The 19213-nt window shown below is 33.8% G+C and overlaps 2 protein-coding genes across 4 annotated transcripts in view; one reads left to right on the forward strand and one right to left on the reverse strand.

Annotated features, from left to right (window-relative positions):
* Positions 1-4988: 4988 nt before the first annotated feature.
* Positions 4989-19213, forward strand: part of syce2 (synaptonemal complex central element protein 2) — a 48971-nt gene continuing 34746 nt past the window's right edge. Inside the window, exon 1 of one of the 2 annotated variants that reach the window (XM_087242696.1) lies at positions 4989-5320. The gene's annotated coding sequence lies outside the window, so the exon portion shown is untranslated. The remainder of the gene's footprint in view (positions 5321-19213) is intronic. The other variant, XM_087242698.1, reaches the window with a different exon arrangement.
* LOC147845542 (uncharacterized) lies at positions 9526-18797 on the reverse strand. 2 transcript variants are annotated; one of them, XM_087244097.1, is made up of 4 exons: positions 18668-18797; positions 18013-18371; positions 13350-13649; positions 9526-12867 (listed from the first exon to the last, which is right to left on the reverse strand). In XM_087244097.1, exons 2-3 carry the CDS (start codon positions 18242-18244, stop codon positions 13363-13365), a joined length of 519 nt encoding a protein of 172 aa, XP_087100223.1. In that variant the 5' UTR covers positions 18245-18371; positions 18668-18797; the 3' UTR covers positions 9526-12867; positions 13350-13362. The 2 variants fall into 2 exon arrangements, with proteins under 2 accessions (XP_087100223.1, XP_087100222.1); XM_087244096.1 differs by having other exon boundaries at positions 9526-13649.

Here is a 19213-nt window from a genome sequence, read left to right on the forward strand (position 1 = left end):
TTATTTGCAAGTTTGTTCTCCGGAATTAACAACAAAAGAAAAATATAGAGTGGGAGAGTTTAGCTGATACGGTTAACACAGTTGGGTCGGAACATCGCACTGTGTGAATTAAAAGAGAAAAAGTGTGATTTATAGGTGTAAAATGCTGCAACATCCTTAACAGTCTCAGTGGCGCAGCTCGTAAAACGCATGTCATCATGTTTTGACACGTTTGAGCATGAACTCGGTTCGAATCCAGCGTCTTTTTTCCCCGCTACATATCAGATTTTGCCTAATATTTATCACGAGAAAGACAAGTAGGAATCATTAATAAGTTTGTGCATCATATTTTATTTGCACATTTATTGAATGGAAATGTTTCTGATTCACATATGCAAATTCATCTTTAGATAGTGTCTTTATAGCAATGTGTGTGCAGTAGATAGCTCCGATTACATTGGGAAAACAGGCGACCGCTGCAAATTGTGCTTTAATGTTTGGCTGGTCAATTGTATGGTATGGAAACCTTATATACCTGCTAGATGAACCCGTCTCATACAGCTGCCATTGCAAGGCTCAGACACTTTGTAGAGAGGAATTTAACACAACTGCCTCTAGGAGTCACCAATGGAAATAAAACAGACACGCACAAAAAAATGTGCGTACGCCAGCCGTAAAGCTGCCGTGGAGGTGCGCACATTCCCACATTCAGTTCATCGTTAGTAAATCCAAACGTGAGCGATTCTGAGCGTGAAACCTGGCGTACGCAAAGTTTTTGTGCATACGCAGCGTTGATACATGAGGTCCCTGGTGATTTAAACATCTTCCACTTACGGATGATGGAGGCCACTGTGCTCATTGGAACTTTCAGAGCAGCAGAAATCTTTCTGTAACCTTCCCCAGCCTTGTGCCTCGAGACAATCCTGTATCGGAGGCGCACAGACAATTCTATATGGTGTCATGGCTTTGCAATCAAAACATTTCATTATGATGGAAGTCAATGGGGCAAAAACAGTCACCAACATAATGAAAGTGTTGTCAATTTGCCCAGAGTGTATTGTTTTATTAAATTTTTTTAATTCAAAGCATTTTTGCATAAAATTGCATAAAATTTGTCAAAATAAGGTTTGTCACCAAAACCATTTCATTTGCTGTAACAGAGAAATCTGTGGCCAAATTAAGACTCAAAATCACCTCAGAGTGGATGAAAACATCCCCAACAGCACACAAGGGTTAAGTATAACCCTTTTGGATGAATAAAGTATCCATCCATCCGTCCGTCCGTTCGTTTATCCATAATAACCCTGTACTACACTTTTTCCCTATGGCTCATCATCATACAGTATCTCTGTCTGCTCATGTATATTTGCGTGTGTGTACTGTCAAAGCAGCTCTCTGGAGGTCTGGATAAGGGTCTCGAGTCATTTGTGTAAACCCAGTGAGAAGGGCTAAGCTGTTTTCAGCAAAGAGTAAATCTCCTTCCTGGTTAAACGCTAGAATCCGGTTGATCTCATTGTTCCTATGTTTGACCACAGCGAGTAACTGGCATCTTAACTGGGAAATCTTAACTGGGATTTGTCGCATTTATGTTTGTACATTCGCACTGAAAGCAGAAATGCACAAACATTGACCAATGAGATTTCACATCATCCTGTGTGTGGAGCTAAACCATCTAATCCAATCAATAAGTCTATTTTTTGTTTGTTTGTTTTACTCTGAAGATATTTACTTTTATAATGTGTTCGACTAGGCACTATTCTATGTTTTACACAGCAGATTACCTTCCAGCTGCAACCCTGTAGTGGGAAAAACTCATACACTCTCACATTCACATACTCGTACACTACGACCAATTTAGTTTATTCACTTCACTTATAGTGCATGTCTTTGTACTTTGGTGGAAACCGAAGCCCCTGGAGGAAACCCATGCTAACACATGAAGAACATGCAAACTCCACACAGAAATACTAACTGGCCTAGCCCAAACTCGAACCAGTGACTTTTTTGATGTGAGGAAACAGTCCTAACCACTGAGCCACTGAGCTGAAACAATTCTTGACGTTTTTTTTTTTTGGGAGTAACTTAATTGTTTTATGTTCAATCCACTTAAATTTATATATATATATATATATATATATATATATATATATATATATATATATATATATATATATATATATATGTATGCTATATGCTGTATTAATATTCTGTTGGTCATGATGCTTCATTTAATACCAGTTTAGATTACCAAACCTCGTATTTTTATTAACATGAGCATGTTTCCCCTTGTTCACTTTTGCATGCTTATTAAAATTATTAATAAAAAATAAAACTTTATTTTGACTTTATTTAACCGCAATTGATTTTATAATTCTACAAAATTTTAAGGACAGCTTTTAATCGGTAATTATAACAAAAATTATGATTTCGGCAAAAAAAATTGCAATTGTTTTTATATAAAAAAAAAATAAAATATATATATATATATATATATATATATATATATATATATATATATATATATATATATATATATATATATATATATTTAATAAAAAGTAATATTTAAAAATGTATTCAATACATAAAATATTAAATATTTTAAATTTAATTATTTTAAATGTATTTGTTTTTTTGTTGTTGGTATTAAATTACAGAAATTGTATAAAATTTTATTTAATTTTAGAACTTTCATGGAGAAAATATAGGGCAGCTGTACTTGAGTCAAGTTGGATTAGAAGTGTTTTTTTTTAGCATTGATTTCGGTTGAAAATTACGTAAATGTTAAGCGCTGTGTTTATATTTTTAATGAACGCTTGTATCTTGTCGTCCGTTCCAACTTCATGAACAAACTAAGATTAAATGGCACTCATGCTATTTATTTCAAACAAAATCTTGGCCGGAAATTAATTAAAGCTGCTGCTTGTAATCTTTTCATGTCTTCGCTTCTACATTCTGTGTAAACAAAATATTACATAAACGTACATCGCCATTCAAACGTTTGGGATCAGCATTTTTTAAACGTTTCTTTTCTTCACAAGTACACTGTAGATACACAGTGAATCCGGACCGTATTGATAGCGCTTCACTTTCAGCAAATGTTTTTATGTTACAGCCTCATTCCAAAATGGATTAAAGGCATTTATTTCCTCCATTCTACACACAATACCCCATGATGACAATCTGAAAAAAGTGTTTTTGAAATTGTTGCAAATTTATAAAAATGAAAAACAAAACTTGAGAAATCACATGTGCATTAAGTATTCACAGCCTTTGCTCACTTTGTTGATGAACCTTTAGCAGGAATTACAGCCTCAAGTGTTTTTGAATATGATGCCCGAGCTTGGCACACCTGTCTTTGGGAATTTTGGCCCATTCCTCTTTGCAGTACCTCTCAAGCTCTATCAGGTTGGATGGGAAGATACTTCAAAGAGTAAAATTTTAGTCTCATCAGACCAGAGAATTCCTTCTGTTCTCTCAGTTCTCCTCTCTCAGACAGAGTGATCATCGGGTTATTGATCACCTTCCTGGCTAAAGCCCTTCTCCCCTGAGCACTCAGCTTAGATGGCCGGCCAGCTCTAAAAAGAGTCCTGGTGGTTCCAAACATCTTCCACTTACGTATGATGGAGGCTGCTGTGCTCATAAGAGCTTTCAGAGCAGCAGAAACTTTTCTGTAACCTTCTCCAGCCTTGTGTCTAGAGATAATTCAGTCTCGGAGGTCTACAGACAATTCCTTTGTCTTCATGCTTGGTTTGTGCTTTGACATGCACTGTCAACCCTGGGAGCTTATATAGGCAGGTGTATGCCTTTTCAAATCATGTCCAATCTACTGAATTGACCACAGGTAAACTCCAATTAAGCTGCTGAAACATCTCAAGAATAATCAGTAGAAATAGACTGTACCTGAGCTCAATTAAGAGCTTCATGGCAAAGGCTGTGAATACTGATGTACATTTTTCAGGTTTATTATTTTTGATAAATTTGCAACAATTTCAAGAAATCTTTTCACATTGTCAAATATGGAGTATTGTGTGCAGAATTTGAAGGAAATAAATCAATTTAATCCATTTTGGAATAAGGTTGTAACACAAAAAAAAAAAAATCGGGAAAAGTGAAGCGCTATGAATACTTTCCAGATGCACTGTAAGTTCAGTCTAATATAATCAAAATTTGACTTGACATAACTTGTTTCTATTAAGTTATAACAATGAAAGTCAAATGAACTCTTTTTATTAATCGCACTGCTCAATTTTACAGTGCAGATCAATTGTTAAATATTATTTTAATTCAAAATATCTGTCTTCTCTGCGAACATACCTTAAAGGGTTGTTTATTTTAGTCATGTAAAACCTATTTTGCGTTATTACTGCTGTCTTCAGTGTCGCATGATCAATTCAATTCAATAATTGCTTTATTGGCATGAAAATTGTTACAAATATATTGCCAAAGCAGTTATAAAGTTTACATAAAAAGTAACATACATTATATAGGCTAATAAAAAAACAGTATGCACAGTAAATAGTAGTAGTAAAAAAAAAGATGATATATATAATAACTGAATAAAATCTCAACAGTACATCATATTATTCAATATATCACATTAATATTCAATATAAATGATGATCAATCATTCAGGAATTATAGTAGTCTAATTATCAAAAACTATTATTGTTATTATCAATGATGACGACAGTTGTGCTGCTTAATATTTCTGCTAAAACCTTTAAAAACTGTATTTATTTTAAACCCAAACCTGCATAGCTCTAATAATGTTTAAATGCTCTCTTATGATTCCTTTAAAGTGACAGTTCACCCAAAAAAAAATCTGTTTAATTCTTCTATTGGACACAAACAATGAACATTGTTAATGACTTTTACATTTTGTTCCTATTAAATGGCCGCACCCTTCCAACATTCTTCAAATATCTTCTTTTGTGTTTAACAGAAGGATAGTTTTAAAACCACAGCGTAAATAAAGTATTTTTATCATATACTGACCCCAAACATTTGAAGCCGTGTATGCTTCTGAACGGGACATTGTTAGTGTTTGATTAGGCGATCACCATGGAAACATGATTTGTGTAATCTCGTCATGCCAGCCAGCATCTCGTGTAGTCGGCGCACACAAAATTACATAAACGCACAAGCAAAGAGCACATGGGTTTGGACGACAAGATTAAATTGCCCGTCGATGTAGTGTGTGCACTTCCTAAAAAGCCAAAACCAATTTATTTGATTCGGACACAATCCCGCTTGGCGAAGGCGTTTGTAAATCTGCTGTCCCGCCGACTGTTGGCCTTGGGGGAGGAGGAGAGTTCGAGGGAATCCTGCTCTCTCACAGGCAAGGATTTACGTCTTGTTTACTTGCTTTAATGTCACAACCTGTTAAGTGGCCGGGTCAAGGTAATCCCGTATCGCTCGCTTGAAAATAACCTGTCTGAGAATGACCCAGCTCTGCGAGACTGAGTGTGTGTTGTGTTTGTGTAGTACACAAGTTGCCATAACTACCAATCACAAACAGGGTAAAGTTTAGACGGGATGCAGCTGTGAATAACGTTAGCATGATTTTTGTGACACTAACAATAACTAGATATTAAAGTTATAGGACAAACTTAATGGTGGCTTGAAAAGCCGAGTCTGAACGTTTGAAGTGGTTTAAAAGTGTAAATAGCATGTTAAGTTACTAGTATGATTTAAGCGTGAATTAGCATGTTACTAGTATGAATTAGCATGATTCTAGCATGAATTAGCATGTTACTAGAATGTTTTTAGCATGTTACTAGCATGATTCTAGCATGTTGTAACGGTAAAATTTAGACGGGATACATACAGCTGCGAATCGTTAGCATAATTTTTGTGACACTATAACAATAATTAATATTTTTACATTACTTTAAGGGTTGGGATAGGGGTAGACGTTAATAAAATACAATTTAGCGAGCAATATATTAAATAATATGAATAATACTCTGTATTTTTACATTACTGTAGTGGTTGGGTTTAGGGTAGAGGTAGAAGTTAATAAAATACAATTTAACGATTAACGTAACAATATAACACTCTGTATAATTACTGTTTTTACATTAGTGTAATAATTCTAAATATATAAGTAATATTTGAATAATTCTCGTGAACGTTCCGACCTCAGCTGTATACCACAAAGTCACGCGCACACAACCCAGGATACGTTCTGAAGGGGAACGTTGCTTGCTTTTCTTTAGCGCAAAGTCTTTATTTACAACACTTGTAATCATTTGTAATAGTATTAGGTGTCACACTTTATTTTAGGGTATACCTTTTTTCTATTAACAATTCATTAAAGAACTTATTAAACTCCTAATTTGCTGTAACGGTCGCCGCATCCTTGAATTTGTTCAGAACTTTGGCCAGATTTGCTGTGATAGATGTGCTATGTATAAATAGAAGTTGTTGGGTTATTTGGTACGAAGAACGGACCCCAGAAAATATCAATCTGTAAACATGTTTTGTACTTAAAATTAGGAAAATAAACATGCGTTATGGATGTGACAAAATTTTGCAGGGTTACAGTCTACAAAATACTTTGTAGAAATTGCAGAGATTCTGTGAAATAAACTGCACAACACAAAAGAAACATTCATAATCAAAAGGATAAGAGTTACTTTCTATAAAACAAAAATTATTGGTTTTATTTAATTTAATATTTTCACATTTATAAGGAAAAAGTGTTGTTATGAATGTGACAGATGTGAAATTGCCACTTGTGTGACTTTGGTAAATCAAATAGAATACTTTGAAAACATTGACAGATGCATTTTTGAGTATTTCTAAAGTGCTGTAAAATACTTGCTTACCCAAAGTATTTTACATTTATTTTTACATGAATTTATTTTGGTAAAAAAATTCATGGCAATGTTGACATATATATATATATATATATATATATATATATATATATATATATATATATATATATATATATATATATATATATTATTTATTTATTTATTTATTTATTTATTTATTTATGACAGCTCAAAAAGGAAGTGTGGTTAGAATATCTGTAGCATAATGCATGTTTGCTAATACAAAGCCTAAGTGGTTAACAAATTGGCTACGAGCTAACATGAATCCGCTTAGCTGATTCATTAGAATAGCTAATAACATTAGGGTATGGTGCAACCACAAGGTCACAGGTTCAAGTCCCATAAAATGCATGTAAAAGTTGGGTTGCCTTTTATTTTAAGGTGCAATTCTCACTATTAACAAACCTGTAACTAAGCTCAAACTAATAATTTGCTCCTTGTCAATAGTTATTGAGGCAATAGTTGGGTTTAGGCATTAATGTCAAGGATGTAAAATAATATCATACTTTAAAAGTACCAATAAACACCCAATATCTTAATGTTAGGCAGATAACAAGCCAGTATTAATAGTGGGAATTAGTTGTTAAAAACTAAAAAAGTTGCTTTGGATAAAAGTGTTTGCTAAATGCACACACTAAACGGTGTGTTTTTATCTCAAGGGAATAGTTTTGTTGTTGTCCAGTTCTATGAACGAATTTTAAAAGATTACTTGCACTAATTCTGTTTATTCCAGACAAATTTATGGTTTCTATTCATCTAAAGCTGCTTCCGTAATCTAAAAATCTACCACACAAAAAGTACATAATAGTAAGCTCTTGATCAAAAGTTCAAAATCTTTACCATTATGCAGGTTTGCTAAAATAAAGCCTAAACAGTCAACTAATTGGATATGAGTTAACATTACACTGAAAATATTACATAATGAAAAAGTCAAAAGGTGTTTGTTAATTATAACATATCAAGCTGAGTTAATCATGTTTCTGATTTAAAGTAAGTAATACAAGCGGTTTTCAGACAGTTTAATAACTTAAGTTAAAATGAAAGATAAGGTTTATTTAATACAATAAAGTACACTGTAAAAAATGATGACAAAAAGTCATGACAGCGTTTGCTATGTTGTAAGTCCATTAGGTTTAACCACATTCTGTTAAGTAGTGAAAAGTTTAGCTTAATATTTAAGTTAGTTTAATTGATACAAGTTGAGATGACTAGAACAGTTAATTTGATTTAACTCAAAAAAACTATTTAGTGTATGTTTACAGGATTAATTCCCAAGAAATGAATGTACTAATAAAAGATGTGCTCCTTTGCTTCCATGCAAGTTGCTCTGGATGAAAGTGTTTGCTAAATGCACACCAGTGTTAAGCAGTGTTTTTATCTCCGGCAACACTTGCACGTCAATTTCCATGAACGAACTAAATAAGATTAGTGGCACTAATTCCATTTATTCCAACCAAACTCACAGTTGGAAATGAGTTAAAGCTGCTTTCGTAATGTTTCTCAACATCTTACGCACACAAATGACATACACACCCATACACCATCGTTTAAAAGGCAGAGTTTGGTAAGAAAAGCTGTACTATAATGCAAATTCACTTAAAGTAAGCCTAAACAATGAACTAATTGGCTACACTGGAAATAGTGATTGGTGATTTTACGAGATTAAACCCAAAGACACAAGTTGACTTTGCTTAAAGTGAGTAAACCCATTGTTACTTGAAACTTAAATTGACTTTTTTGTGCGTGTCAAATTCTATGAACAAACTAAATAAGATTAGTAGCACTGATTCCATTTATTTCAACCAAACTCACAATTGGAAACGAGTTAAAGCTGCTTTCGTAATCTTTCCATGTCTTGACATCTACAACCAGTGCCAATACAAATTGAGCTTACTTAGGACTGTGCCGATAAACGATGTTATATTAAATCATGATAAAATATATGTTAATAACAATGATAAGCTCTGGACTTTTTACTCTATAATGATCTTGGAGCCAATCACACTGCAGAAATGTACAACAATGGGAATCTAAAGTGTGTTGATAGTAGAGGTGCCACCAAAAAATTATCAGCCGAAAATGTTATGCCGTATAATGGGCCCTTTAATTTTTGTGGCTTCAGTCATTGTTGGGGATACTCCCTTAAATCTGGAAGCATTAATAACTTATTTCAAAATATATATTGTTATTGTTCAATAAGGAAAATAATTAATGGCATTCTTGCCATTATCGCCCAGCCCTAAGCTCAATTCACCAGAATCACCAGAGATTACAGCATGTCAATTATAGACATTCTACGAACACACTAATGCTGATTGAACATGTTCATTTGGTGAAAATGAGCTATGACAGACATTAGCGAATAAAAAACAATGATCTAAAAAATAAAGTCCTCTCTCATGTGATAAAAATCCTTTTTCAATCCGATGCTAATTATATAAACTCTCATTTTTATATATTTTAATAATATTTTTTATTGAGAGAAAAGTGTTTTTACGGGTGGTTTGTCAAGCCCACTCACCTGCAAGGTTTTTTCAGTTTTTATTTAGAGATAGGGAGTGATTGTAACAAAATGTCTAGTGCAAAACATGGTGCAAGTGTTGGTTAAAGTGTCAGAGAGATGAAAGAGTGTGTTTTCTACAGGTGGTTTGTCAAGCCCACTCACCTATATGAGGATTGTGCATGAAGAAAATAAAAAGAGTTGATTTTAACTTTTTTTATTAGTTCCTATTAATTTAACACCACAGTTATAAAACAAGATGCTCATGACTGAGGATGCAAAAACAAACAGAAATGAGATGAAAAGGTTGAACAAAGTTTAGATGAACCAACATTTTCTTTTTACAAAAGCGCAGAAACAGGGCAAGAACATGTCCTGTTTGAGTGACCCAGTGCAGAACGCAAACCGAGCCAAACTAATACTTTAAGATTCTGGTGCATCCATTAAAAAAAGTACATGAAATGATCCAGAGTCAGCTTGACATTTACATCCAGTGTTCACGTTCAATCAGACATTTCTGAATCTCCACGACTTCTTCAAGGGCGTTTGGTGTAATGCTCTCAGTTCATATTGCAATGGTCCTCTGTCCAAATAATATTCCCTTTTTATCCTTTGTCCTGCTCATCTCTGATTTCCAAGAGCCTGGATCCCGTAAAGAGAGATCCCTTTGGGACCGTCCGATATCAAGGAGGGTTGTTGGGTTTATTTTGCGCAGGCATGGACAGGCTTGAGTTGTTATGTCATTAATACCATAATATAATGCAGAGTCATCCTGAGCTCAAGAGGCATGTTTTTTTTTTTTTTTTTTTTGAAAATTAATCCTCCTTTTGGAGATGAGTTGTAATGATGTTCAACAGCTTCCACAAATCGTCTTACACAACAGGAAAAGAGTTACATGGCTCGTTCAATCCAAACATTTAAGAGTCCAAATATTTAAGAAAATACAATCAAAATGTCTTCCTTTGAATTGGATTTCTTAGACATCGCTAATGCCAAAGGTTATGGCTTTGAATCCCAATAAGGTAACAGGCTGGTAATATACACTTCCAGTCAACAGTTAGGCATCAGTACGATTTCTTTAATGTTTATAATTATTCTGCGCACCAATGCTACATTTTTTAAAATTAAAAATACAGATAAAAAGTGAAATTGTGAATTTGTTTTGCAATATTATTATAATTAATAATCTGTTATTTTATTTATTTAAAATAAAATTACTCATTCTTGTGATTTATAGGTGGATTTTAAGCACGATTAGTCTACAGCAGTGGTCTCAAACTCAATTCCTGGAGGGCCTCAGCTCTGCATAGTGTAGCTCCAACTACCTCCAACTCACACCTGCTTAATAGTAACTAGTAGTCTTGAACACCTTGATTTGATTAGGGTTGGACCAAAACGAGCTGCGGCCCTTCAGGAATCTAGTTTGAAAACATTTTATGCCCTACATCATGATCTGCTCAAGAAGAAATATTTATAATTGGTATAGTATTATTATTGTTGTCAGTTTGTTTTTACATTTATACATTTATAATACATTTCAAGAGTTCACACTTAGCTATTGCTTGATACTAATATAGCATGCTGTCCCGGGAGAGAACCCTGAGCTCAAAGATAATTGAGCCCAGAGCTCACTCCTGGTCATTTAGCATAAAAGGGGCTCTGAGATCAGGTATGTCTCAAGAGTTCCCCCTGGTAAAGGAGGAAAGGGGGGAGATGGGGTGGACAAGGGGACTCTTTAAAAATGAAGATTAGGGAGTAAGACAAAATAAGCTATTTATTGTAGGCTTGGATTCATCTGATTGGTTTATCGATAAATGTAGAAGAGGGACTAGCTGTGATCAATCATAGCATGTGCTCCTCTCCAAATTAGTTTATACCCCTTCACTTATTTTATGGAAGTTATAATGTAGTTACGTTTATATTAATCAAAGCTATATATTTTTTATTTTTAACAACCGATCATAATGGATCAGAAAGTCATCATTTTATAAAGATATTTGAAGGATCATGTGACAAACAAGAATGTCAAGATACTGGGTTCCACACAATGGCTGCGTCCGAAACCGCATACTTCCACACTATATAGTACGCTTAAATCAGTATGCGAGCAGAGTAGTATGTCCGAATTCATAGAATTCGAAAATCAGTATGTGAGAAGACACGAGATTCTGACGAGATTCTGGAGTGTGCATCCCATGCATTCTGCGCTATCCCATGATGCCCCGCAAGAGAATTCATGAATGGGAGTAAAGAGCTTAGAATGACCAAGAGACGACACTCAATAGAACGTTCCATTGCAACAGCAGTGCCCAAAAACAGCCCCGGATTCTGCCGATTTGGAGTGTAAGCGATTGGATGTCCATTGGATCTTATTGCTGTCGTGATGGGAAGCAGCTGTTTTATTTTTATTTATTTCCTTAAAAGCGCATTAAAGCTAAGATACAACATAAAAGACGACAATACAACACTTCCTATCACAATCATCAGCACTTTTAATAGTTTATTTAACTGACTTATAATAGGCTGTTGTTCTATTGGAGTTTTCATTAAAAGATGGCCGCCGGACCATCTAGTAGCTGTTTACCAAATTGCACTAGAGTGTCGCCTCTTGGTGATTCTATGCTCCTTGATGGGAGTAAAGCAACACAACTGACGCAGGTAGGTCACTTGACCATGACAAAATGGCGGATGTAGTACGTCTGAATTCCATTCATACTTTTCGTATTCATATCGTATAGAATGTACTTTTCCAACGACTGAGTGGTATGTTTAAATTCAAATGCAGTAGCTACTGAGTAGTAGGTGGTTTCGGACGCAGCAAATTTCTATAAGTTGGAGACAGTCCACACTGCAGCCTGCAGATTGATTATGTACTGGACCAGGTCCAATAGACGATTACCTACACCTCCCCCTACCCTGAACTCAACCATCACAGTAGCATGGGCGTTACCTTAGCGGGCGGTACAATGTCCACTATGTAGTGGACTTGGTATGGGATATCATCGTTGTTACAGACTGCAGAGAGGACATCATGTCAAGTTGTCCTAACACAAATTTAGTTAACTTTAATTGTTTTAGCAAATTTGAGTGGATCGAGCATGAAAAATAGAGTTGGTCCCCCCTCAAACAAAAAGTAATTTTTTCAGTGAAGACAGGAGTAAAATTCAGCTTTGAATCACTACATTTAAACTACATTCATTAAGAAAACAGTTATTTAACATTGTAATAATAGTTCACAATTTCACTTTATTTTTGATCAAAGATCAAAATTAGGCCTTGGTGAGCAGAATTTCCTTCTTTTTTAAAACATTAAAAATCTTACTGATTCCAAACTTGTAGCTTTGAATGCACTGAAACACACATTATATTATTAAAAAAGCATCTACAATGAGTGTATGAATGTAAATGTTATTGAATGCATCAGTTAGTCCATAAATGTCCACAAATGATTCGGTTTTCTTTGGTCTTGGTCCATCACATACAGTTGAAGTCAGAGATATTAGTCCTAAATCATCAGCCCTTCTGTATATTTTTCCCCAATTTCTGTTTAACAGAGAGAAGACTATTTTAAAACACTTCTAAACAAGATAGTTTTAACAACTCATATCTAATTGATTTATTTAATCTTTACTATTATGACAGTACATAATATTTGACTAGATTTTTTTTCAAGATACTACTGTACAGCTTAATGTGACATTTAAAGGCTTAACTAGGTTAATTAGGCGAGTCTTTGTATGATGATGGTTTGTTCTGTAGACGATCAAAAACAAATACTGCTTAGAGGGCTAATAATATTGACCTTAAAATGTTTTTTAAAAAAAATAAAAACTGCTTTTATTCTAGCCGAAATAAAGCAAATAACTTTCTCCAGAAGACAAAAATGTTATAGGAAATACTGTAAAAACTCCTTGCTCTGTAAAATATAACTTGGGAAATATCTAAAAAAAGACAATCACACCGGGGCGAATAATTTTGACTTCAACTGTATGTCCTTATAAAGCAGCCATATTCCTCCATTTTACCATCCACTCTCTCCTAGACATCCCGTGGGATAGCAGACATGGGCCCGGGACTGTTGGGCACTGATGAGCTGTTGACGGAGGTGGGTGTGGGGAAGAAGGAGGGAATGTAGGGGATGGCGGCCAGCAGCAGGGGGCTCATCTGGGGGCTGTCGTCTGATGGTAAGGGGATCACAACGTCGTCCTGGTCCCAAACGTGGAAGGCGTTGGCATGGGAGAAAGACAGGGACGCAGGCAGACGGGTGGGTCTGATGCTTGAAATGTCGTCTTTTTCGACATCTTCATTAGGGCCAAGCACACAGTCTATCAGGAGAGAGAAAAAATGAATGTGATGTGAAAATCTGTTAGGAGGAGTTCAGCTGCACAATGTATTCACAATGTTCACATCGCAGTCAGTTTGAAGTTGACTATAGAAGCCGCAGTTTAAAAAAAAGAAATTTATGGTTAAAGGTCCTGTGAAGTGTTTTGAAATGTGCATTTTTTTATTCGATGTTTGATGTAATCTCAACTGTAAAATAAAGAGAGGGTGGGATGTAGTGTAGCCCCTCCCCTTTTTGAGAAAACTGGCCAATAGCGTTTAGTTTGATCACTGCTCTGCTAGTGAGAGTTGTTGAGCTCAAGCGCATCAAATGAAAAGCAAATGAGAAGCGTCTTGAAGGGGGCGGGGCATGCCAGATATTTAAGAGCATTTGATTGGTCAGAAAATTGGATGAGGTGATGTCAAAAAAATCATTGATACATTTAGGCTGAAGTGACAAACTGAAAGCTTTAAATGTTTATATCAGTTCTATATATTTTTAAACGTGAATTTTGCCACTGTTTTGGAACACAATAGCTTATAAATATGTTTAAAACAAACAGACTGAAACTAACATTTAAAAATATTTATTTTAATTTCACAGGAGCTTTAAACTTTGCAGTGACTCCACAAATTTGCCAAAAATGTTAATATTTGTTTGCGTTTTTAAGGCCTGTGACTGTAAGATGTAATGAATGTAAGTTTAATGAATTCAGGCACAAGAGGGCAAAATTGTTAGCCCTCATGTGAAGTATTTATTCTTGTAGATATATTTCTCATGTAATATTTAATGGAGGAAGGAATTTTTTACAGTATGTCTGATAATATTTTTTATTCTGCAGAAAGTCTTATTTGTTTTATTTCTGCTTGAATAAAAGCGGTTTTTTAAAAATTTAAAAAAACATTTTAGGTCAATATTATTAGCCTCTTTAAGCAATATTTGTTTTCGATTGTCTACAAAATAAACAATCATTATACAATGATTTGCCTAACTGCCCTAACTTGCCTAATTAACCTAGTTAAGCCTTTAAATGTCACTTTAAGCTGAATACTACTATTTTGAAAAATATCTTGGTCAAATACTATGTACTGTCATCATGGCAAAGATAAAAGAAATCAGTTATTTGAAATGAGTTAAAAGTTAAAAACTTATGTTTAGAAATATGTTTAAAAAAATCTTCTCTATCAAACAAAACTTAAGGAAAAAAATATAAAGGAATTCAAATTTAACAGGGGGGCTAATAATTCTGACTTCAACTTTTTCTATATACTATTACTATGAACTATAAAACACTGTGTATTATGTTTTATGCATACAAATGTATCCCAATCAATTTAAAATGACCAATTCTTTCCAAACGGAGACATACAAGTCACCTGGTGAAATTCTACTCAATATAATAATACGTGACGCAGAAAACGAACATGTCTTTTAATAAATAAAACAATTTAGTGGAAACAAATGAATAATCTTCTTTTCCAATATTGTTTGAAGAAGTAGTGCAACAAGTGCAAAATTTGGGTGTTCACTGAATCATATGAGGGTGAAAGACTAAATTTAAAAGTAAAAATATTTAGTTTTGTTTTCTGTGCTATACATATTTTCAATCAAGAAAAGACTTATAAGGACTGTGCAACATGAATAACACAATATGAATAACAGCATTGTGAGAAATCTGCAATCTTGAAAGTGAAATGTTTACATTTTGCATTTTACTCCGCAATATTTTTATTCTTATGTTGGACCTGTAATCAAAAAGTGTTTTATATTTTATTAATATTTGTTTTATATTTCTACATGTTTAATCCAACGTTTTCCCTGAAGTTCTAAATGAAGTGATTACTGTGGTCACATATGAATGAGTACATTTCTCACTATATACTTTAAAATGTAAAAAAGAAACAGCCCCTTAAGTTATATGTGGTCAATTTATAAAGTATTAATCGATTGAATTTACAGAAATCATGATATATATCATTAATAAGATATGAGATTACTCATGATATTTATAATTATTTTATAATATAATTTAATTATTTTATACACATGACTTGGCATGCTTGTGTTTAGTTGTTGAAGTAAGGGTTGTTATCACAATATTAATGCAATAAATTAGCAGTTCATTCGAAATTAATCAATTTGCATCTTTGAATGAGAAAAATAGCTAATGGGACACTTCAAGCTCGCTGTCAGAGGGAATAAGCCTAACTGCTCAGTCTTGTTCTTTACCTCCAAAAATGTCTCAACATCCAATTTCCTGTCAGTAATAATATACAGTAAAGCAAAAAAAAAAAAAAAAAAAAAAAAAAATATATATATATATATATATATATATATATATATATATATATATATATATATATATATATATATATACATACATACATAATAATAATAATTATTATTATTATAGTTCATTTATTATGGTGATAAATTAACATTTCTGCTCATTTCCATCCATATGATGTTATTGCTTTGACATAAGGGGTGTAACTGCACATTATTGCCCTGAGGCAACAAGTGAAAAACTACCATTTTAGTATAAAGATAATAACAAAAAAGTGTCTTTTCTCAATCAAATAAGCTTCTTCAATCCACATCACACAACTTTTAATATAAAAACTGTGAATAAGTAATGAAGTTAAATCTATCTTACATTCTGCTAGTAATGTGCTCAAGCGGGCCATAGTCACAAAAATGGCTCTATTGCCCACAGAAGACAGGTCAAACCCACGCCCACCTTAAATTTCATTGGTCACCAGCTTATTATCAGACTTTTTTTTGACATTTTATTAAAGAGGGGTTTTGTGGGACAAAAAAAAATGGTTTGATGCCTAAGGGCAACACTATGCCATAAAGGGGTAAAGAGATCAGTCATACCTTTAACATTTTTAAATATTTATATATACTTTGAAGACTTTAACAAAAACTACTGAGCCAGTGTTACAGTATAGTGATTGTATCCGATGGCATGACATAATGTTATGATTGTTTTCATGTTTTTCTTTTGTTGCTTTGATTAATTCTGTTGTCCTCATTTGTAAGTTGCTTTGGATAAAGGCATCTGCCAAATGATTAAACAATGTTTTTCCCTAGTCCCAGTACATTGAGATTTAGGTCAGAAAATAATCTGCAACAAAAACACTATAGATTCTTGCTAAAACAATGGTCTGTTAGTTACTAACACGAAAATACAATCAACAACAATATTACAGTATTTATTCATCTTTGATAATGTTACAGAATTGAGTTGTTCACTGTTATTTTGCATTCATCTTAACAAGCACAGCTTTGAGTTTATTCATGCATTATTAAATGTTGAATAAATAAATGTTGATAAATAAATGCTGTACTATGCATGAGCACTGCATAAACACTGTTCTATGCTTAATAAATATACATTAGTTCACGCTAAATATATTGATTAACTTTAACTAATGGACCAATATTTTAAAGTGTTACCCGAAAACGTGTTATGGCATTGTACAGTGCTCAGCATATATTAGTACATCCCTTACAAATCTATCTTTTAAATTAATATTTTTAATTGGAAGCTATACAATATATTTGTGCATATACATTAGATTAGTCAGTACTGAAGCCAAATCTGACTAAATAACTTGCGATAATGGTCCAAAAACTAGTACACCCAAATTTATATGTTATAGAAAATATTAATTAGAGGAAATAAATGAATAATATTAAATACAAATGTTAAAAAAGGAAAACTCAAGAGAAGCAAAATTAGCAATTTAGTAGGTTGTATTATTTTTGCAATATTTTGGTTGAATTTAATTGTATTATTTTTACATTTCTAAATATGTTTGGTGACTAAGATATAATTTTAATAAATATATATGTTTAATCTGTTTTGTTTAAATGCACAAAAATGCACCTATATTCACTGAGAAATGGATAAAATGCCATGCTGAGCACTGTATATTGTGTATGAATGGTATTTGAGATAAATACTATGATCATGGTACTTTAATAAATACACTATCATTTCCACTGCCATAGACCAAAATAAATTATGCTATTTCTTGCTCTACAACATTTTTAAAACGTCTGTATCTGTCCATGACATATATATGGCAACTATTTGGTCAGAAGAGCAGTTCAAAATGCTGTTTTGGAATCCTTTTCAGCAAACAATTCCAAATAGAACTGTTTTAATGACAGTGACGAACATTCTAAAGATCTAAGAACCTCATGTTTACACTGTAAGAAACGTACAGCAAGCTAACAGAAAATATGCTTGATTTATTGGACTAATTTATGTTTCAGACTTCCAATAAGCCAAAGTCCACCACTTTTTACAGGTTTTTCAAGATACACTAAAGTTTCTGAGGCTATATATCTCTTACCTACTACATCATTTGCGAGGTCTTTGATTAGATGTCCCACTATGGCATAGGCGACTGCAACAATGACCAACGCCGCCATTAACAGGTACAAAACCCCCTTCGGTAAGGGAATGAGGTCTCGGCTGACCGGTCTGTAGTCTTTAAACATCGGGTCCTCGCTTGAAAAGGAGTACTGAAAAGCATGTCCAGTTCTTTCCGTTAAGTTCACACTTGTTAGGTTGATAGTATTCATCGCCAGCCTTCTTTTTCGACAAGTAATCCGTCGGAATAGCGATTATGTTTTTGTTTTGCTATCACAAAATCGTCGTCAACGAATGTTGCGTTGATCTCTGATTAAAATCTCTTCGCTTTATGCAGATCTGGAAAAGAGAGATCATTCAAGCAGTTAAAAAGGAGGGATTTAAAACAATCGTCTGTTAGTTCATGTTAGTTAACATGTTTAACAACAAAAACTAATTAGGCTAACATAAAGTACCTCGTACAAAACATTTGTCAGTTCAACATATACTAATGCATTATTAAAATGCAAAACTAAACCTTAAAAAAGACGAATAAGTAGTGTAATGCATGCATTGTTCATTGTTAGCTAATTACACTAATACAGACCATTAAGCCATCAAAAAGAGTTTATGATTTAATACAGTTTGTGTCTTACCTTCATTGTCGGTCGAGGTTGAATTTATTCTATTTTAACGCTCATTTACGCTTAAAGTTGCCTTCTTTCTTCGTGTGCTGGCATCTTTTTTTCTGAGGGCGAACAACACAGACTAAATACTTAAGAGAGTACTGGTGTTGCGCATGCGCGTCAGTGAGCTGTCCGCGGTGCTGACGGCTCTCACTGTTATTATCACCCTGAGTGTGTTTCCGAGATCGCCCACTGCCTCCCTGTTTGGATCAGTGGAATGGATAGAGGTAGATTTCTTTCAGCCCGCCTCCGAGAAGTTGATAAAGCCGTCACGTCCCATCCAAGTCCCTTTAATTCGATTAATTAAGTCGGGGATTCCGCGAACATGGTGATCCCTCTGAAATGACCTGTTTTCTCATTGACACCTGCTAAGTCCAGTTTATCAGACTAACCTTGACTTTGTTTGGGCTAAAATTATTCGCTGCTTTGCGTGACAACAGCTCAGTCTGCTATTCGTCTAATTTCTGATATTTTTATATTAATTTGCCACTTCGTTCTGAAACAGAAAGAGGCACT

This window comes from Danio rerio, chromosome 3, assembly GCF_052040795.2.
Source record: "Danio rerio strain M-AB ecotype USA chromosome 3, GRCz13ab, whole genome shotgun sequence".
NCBI classification, from domain to species: Eukaryota; Metazoa; Chordata; class Actinopteri; order Cypriniformes; family Danionidae; genus Danio; species Danio rerio.

Bases quoted from the DNA above. Each gene is read 5' to 3' on its own strand.
- LOC147845542 (XM_087244097.1), bottom strand. From the start codon at position 18,244: ATGAATACTATCAACCTAACAAGTGTGAACTTAACGGAAAGAACTGGA. The intron at 13,650-18,012 runs GTAAGAGATATA...CTCTCCTGATAG, and splicing joins CCTCGCAAATGATGTAGTAG to ACTGTGTGCTTGGCCCTAAT.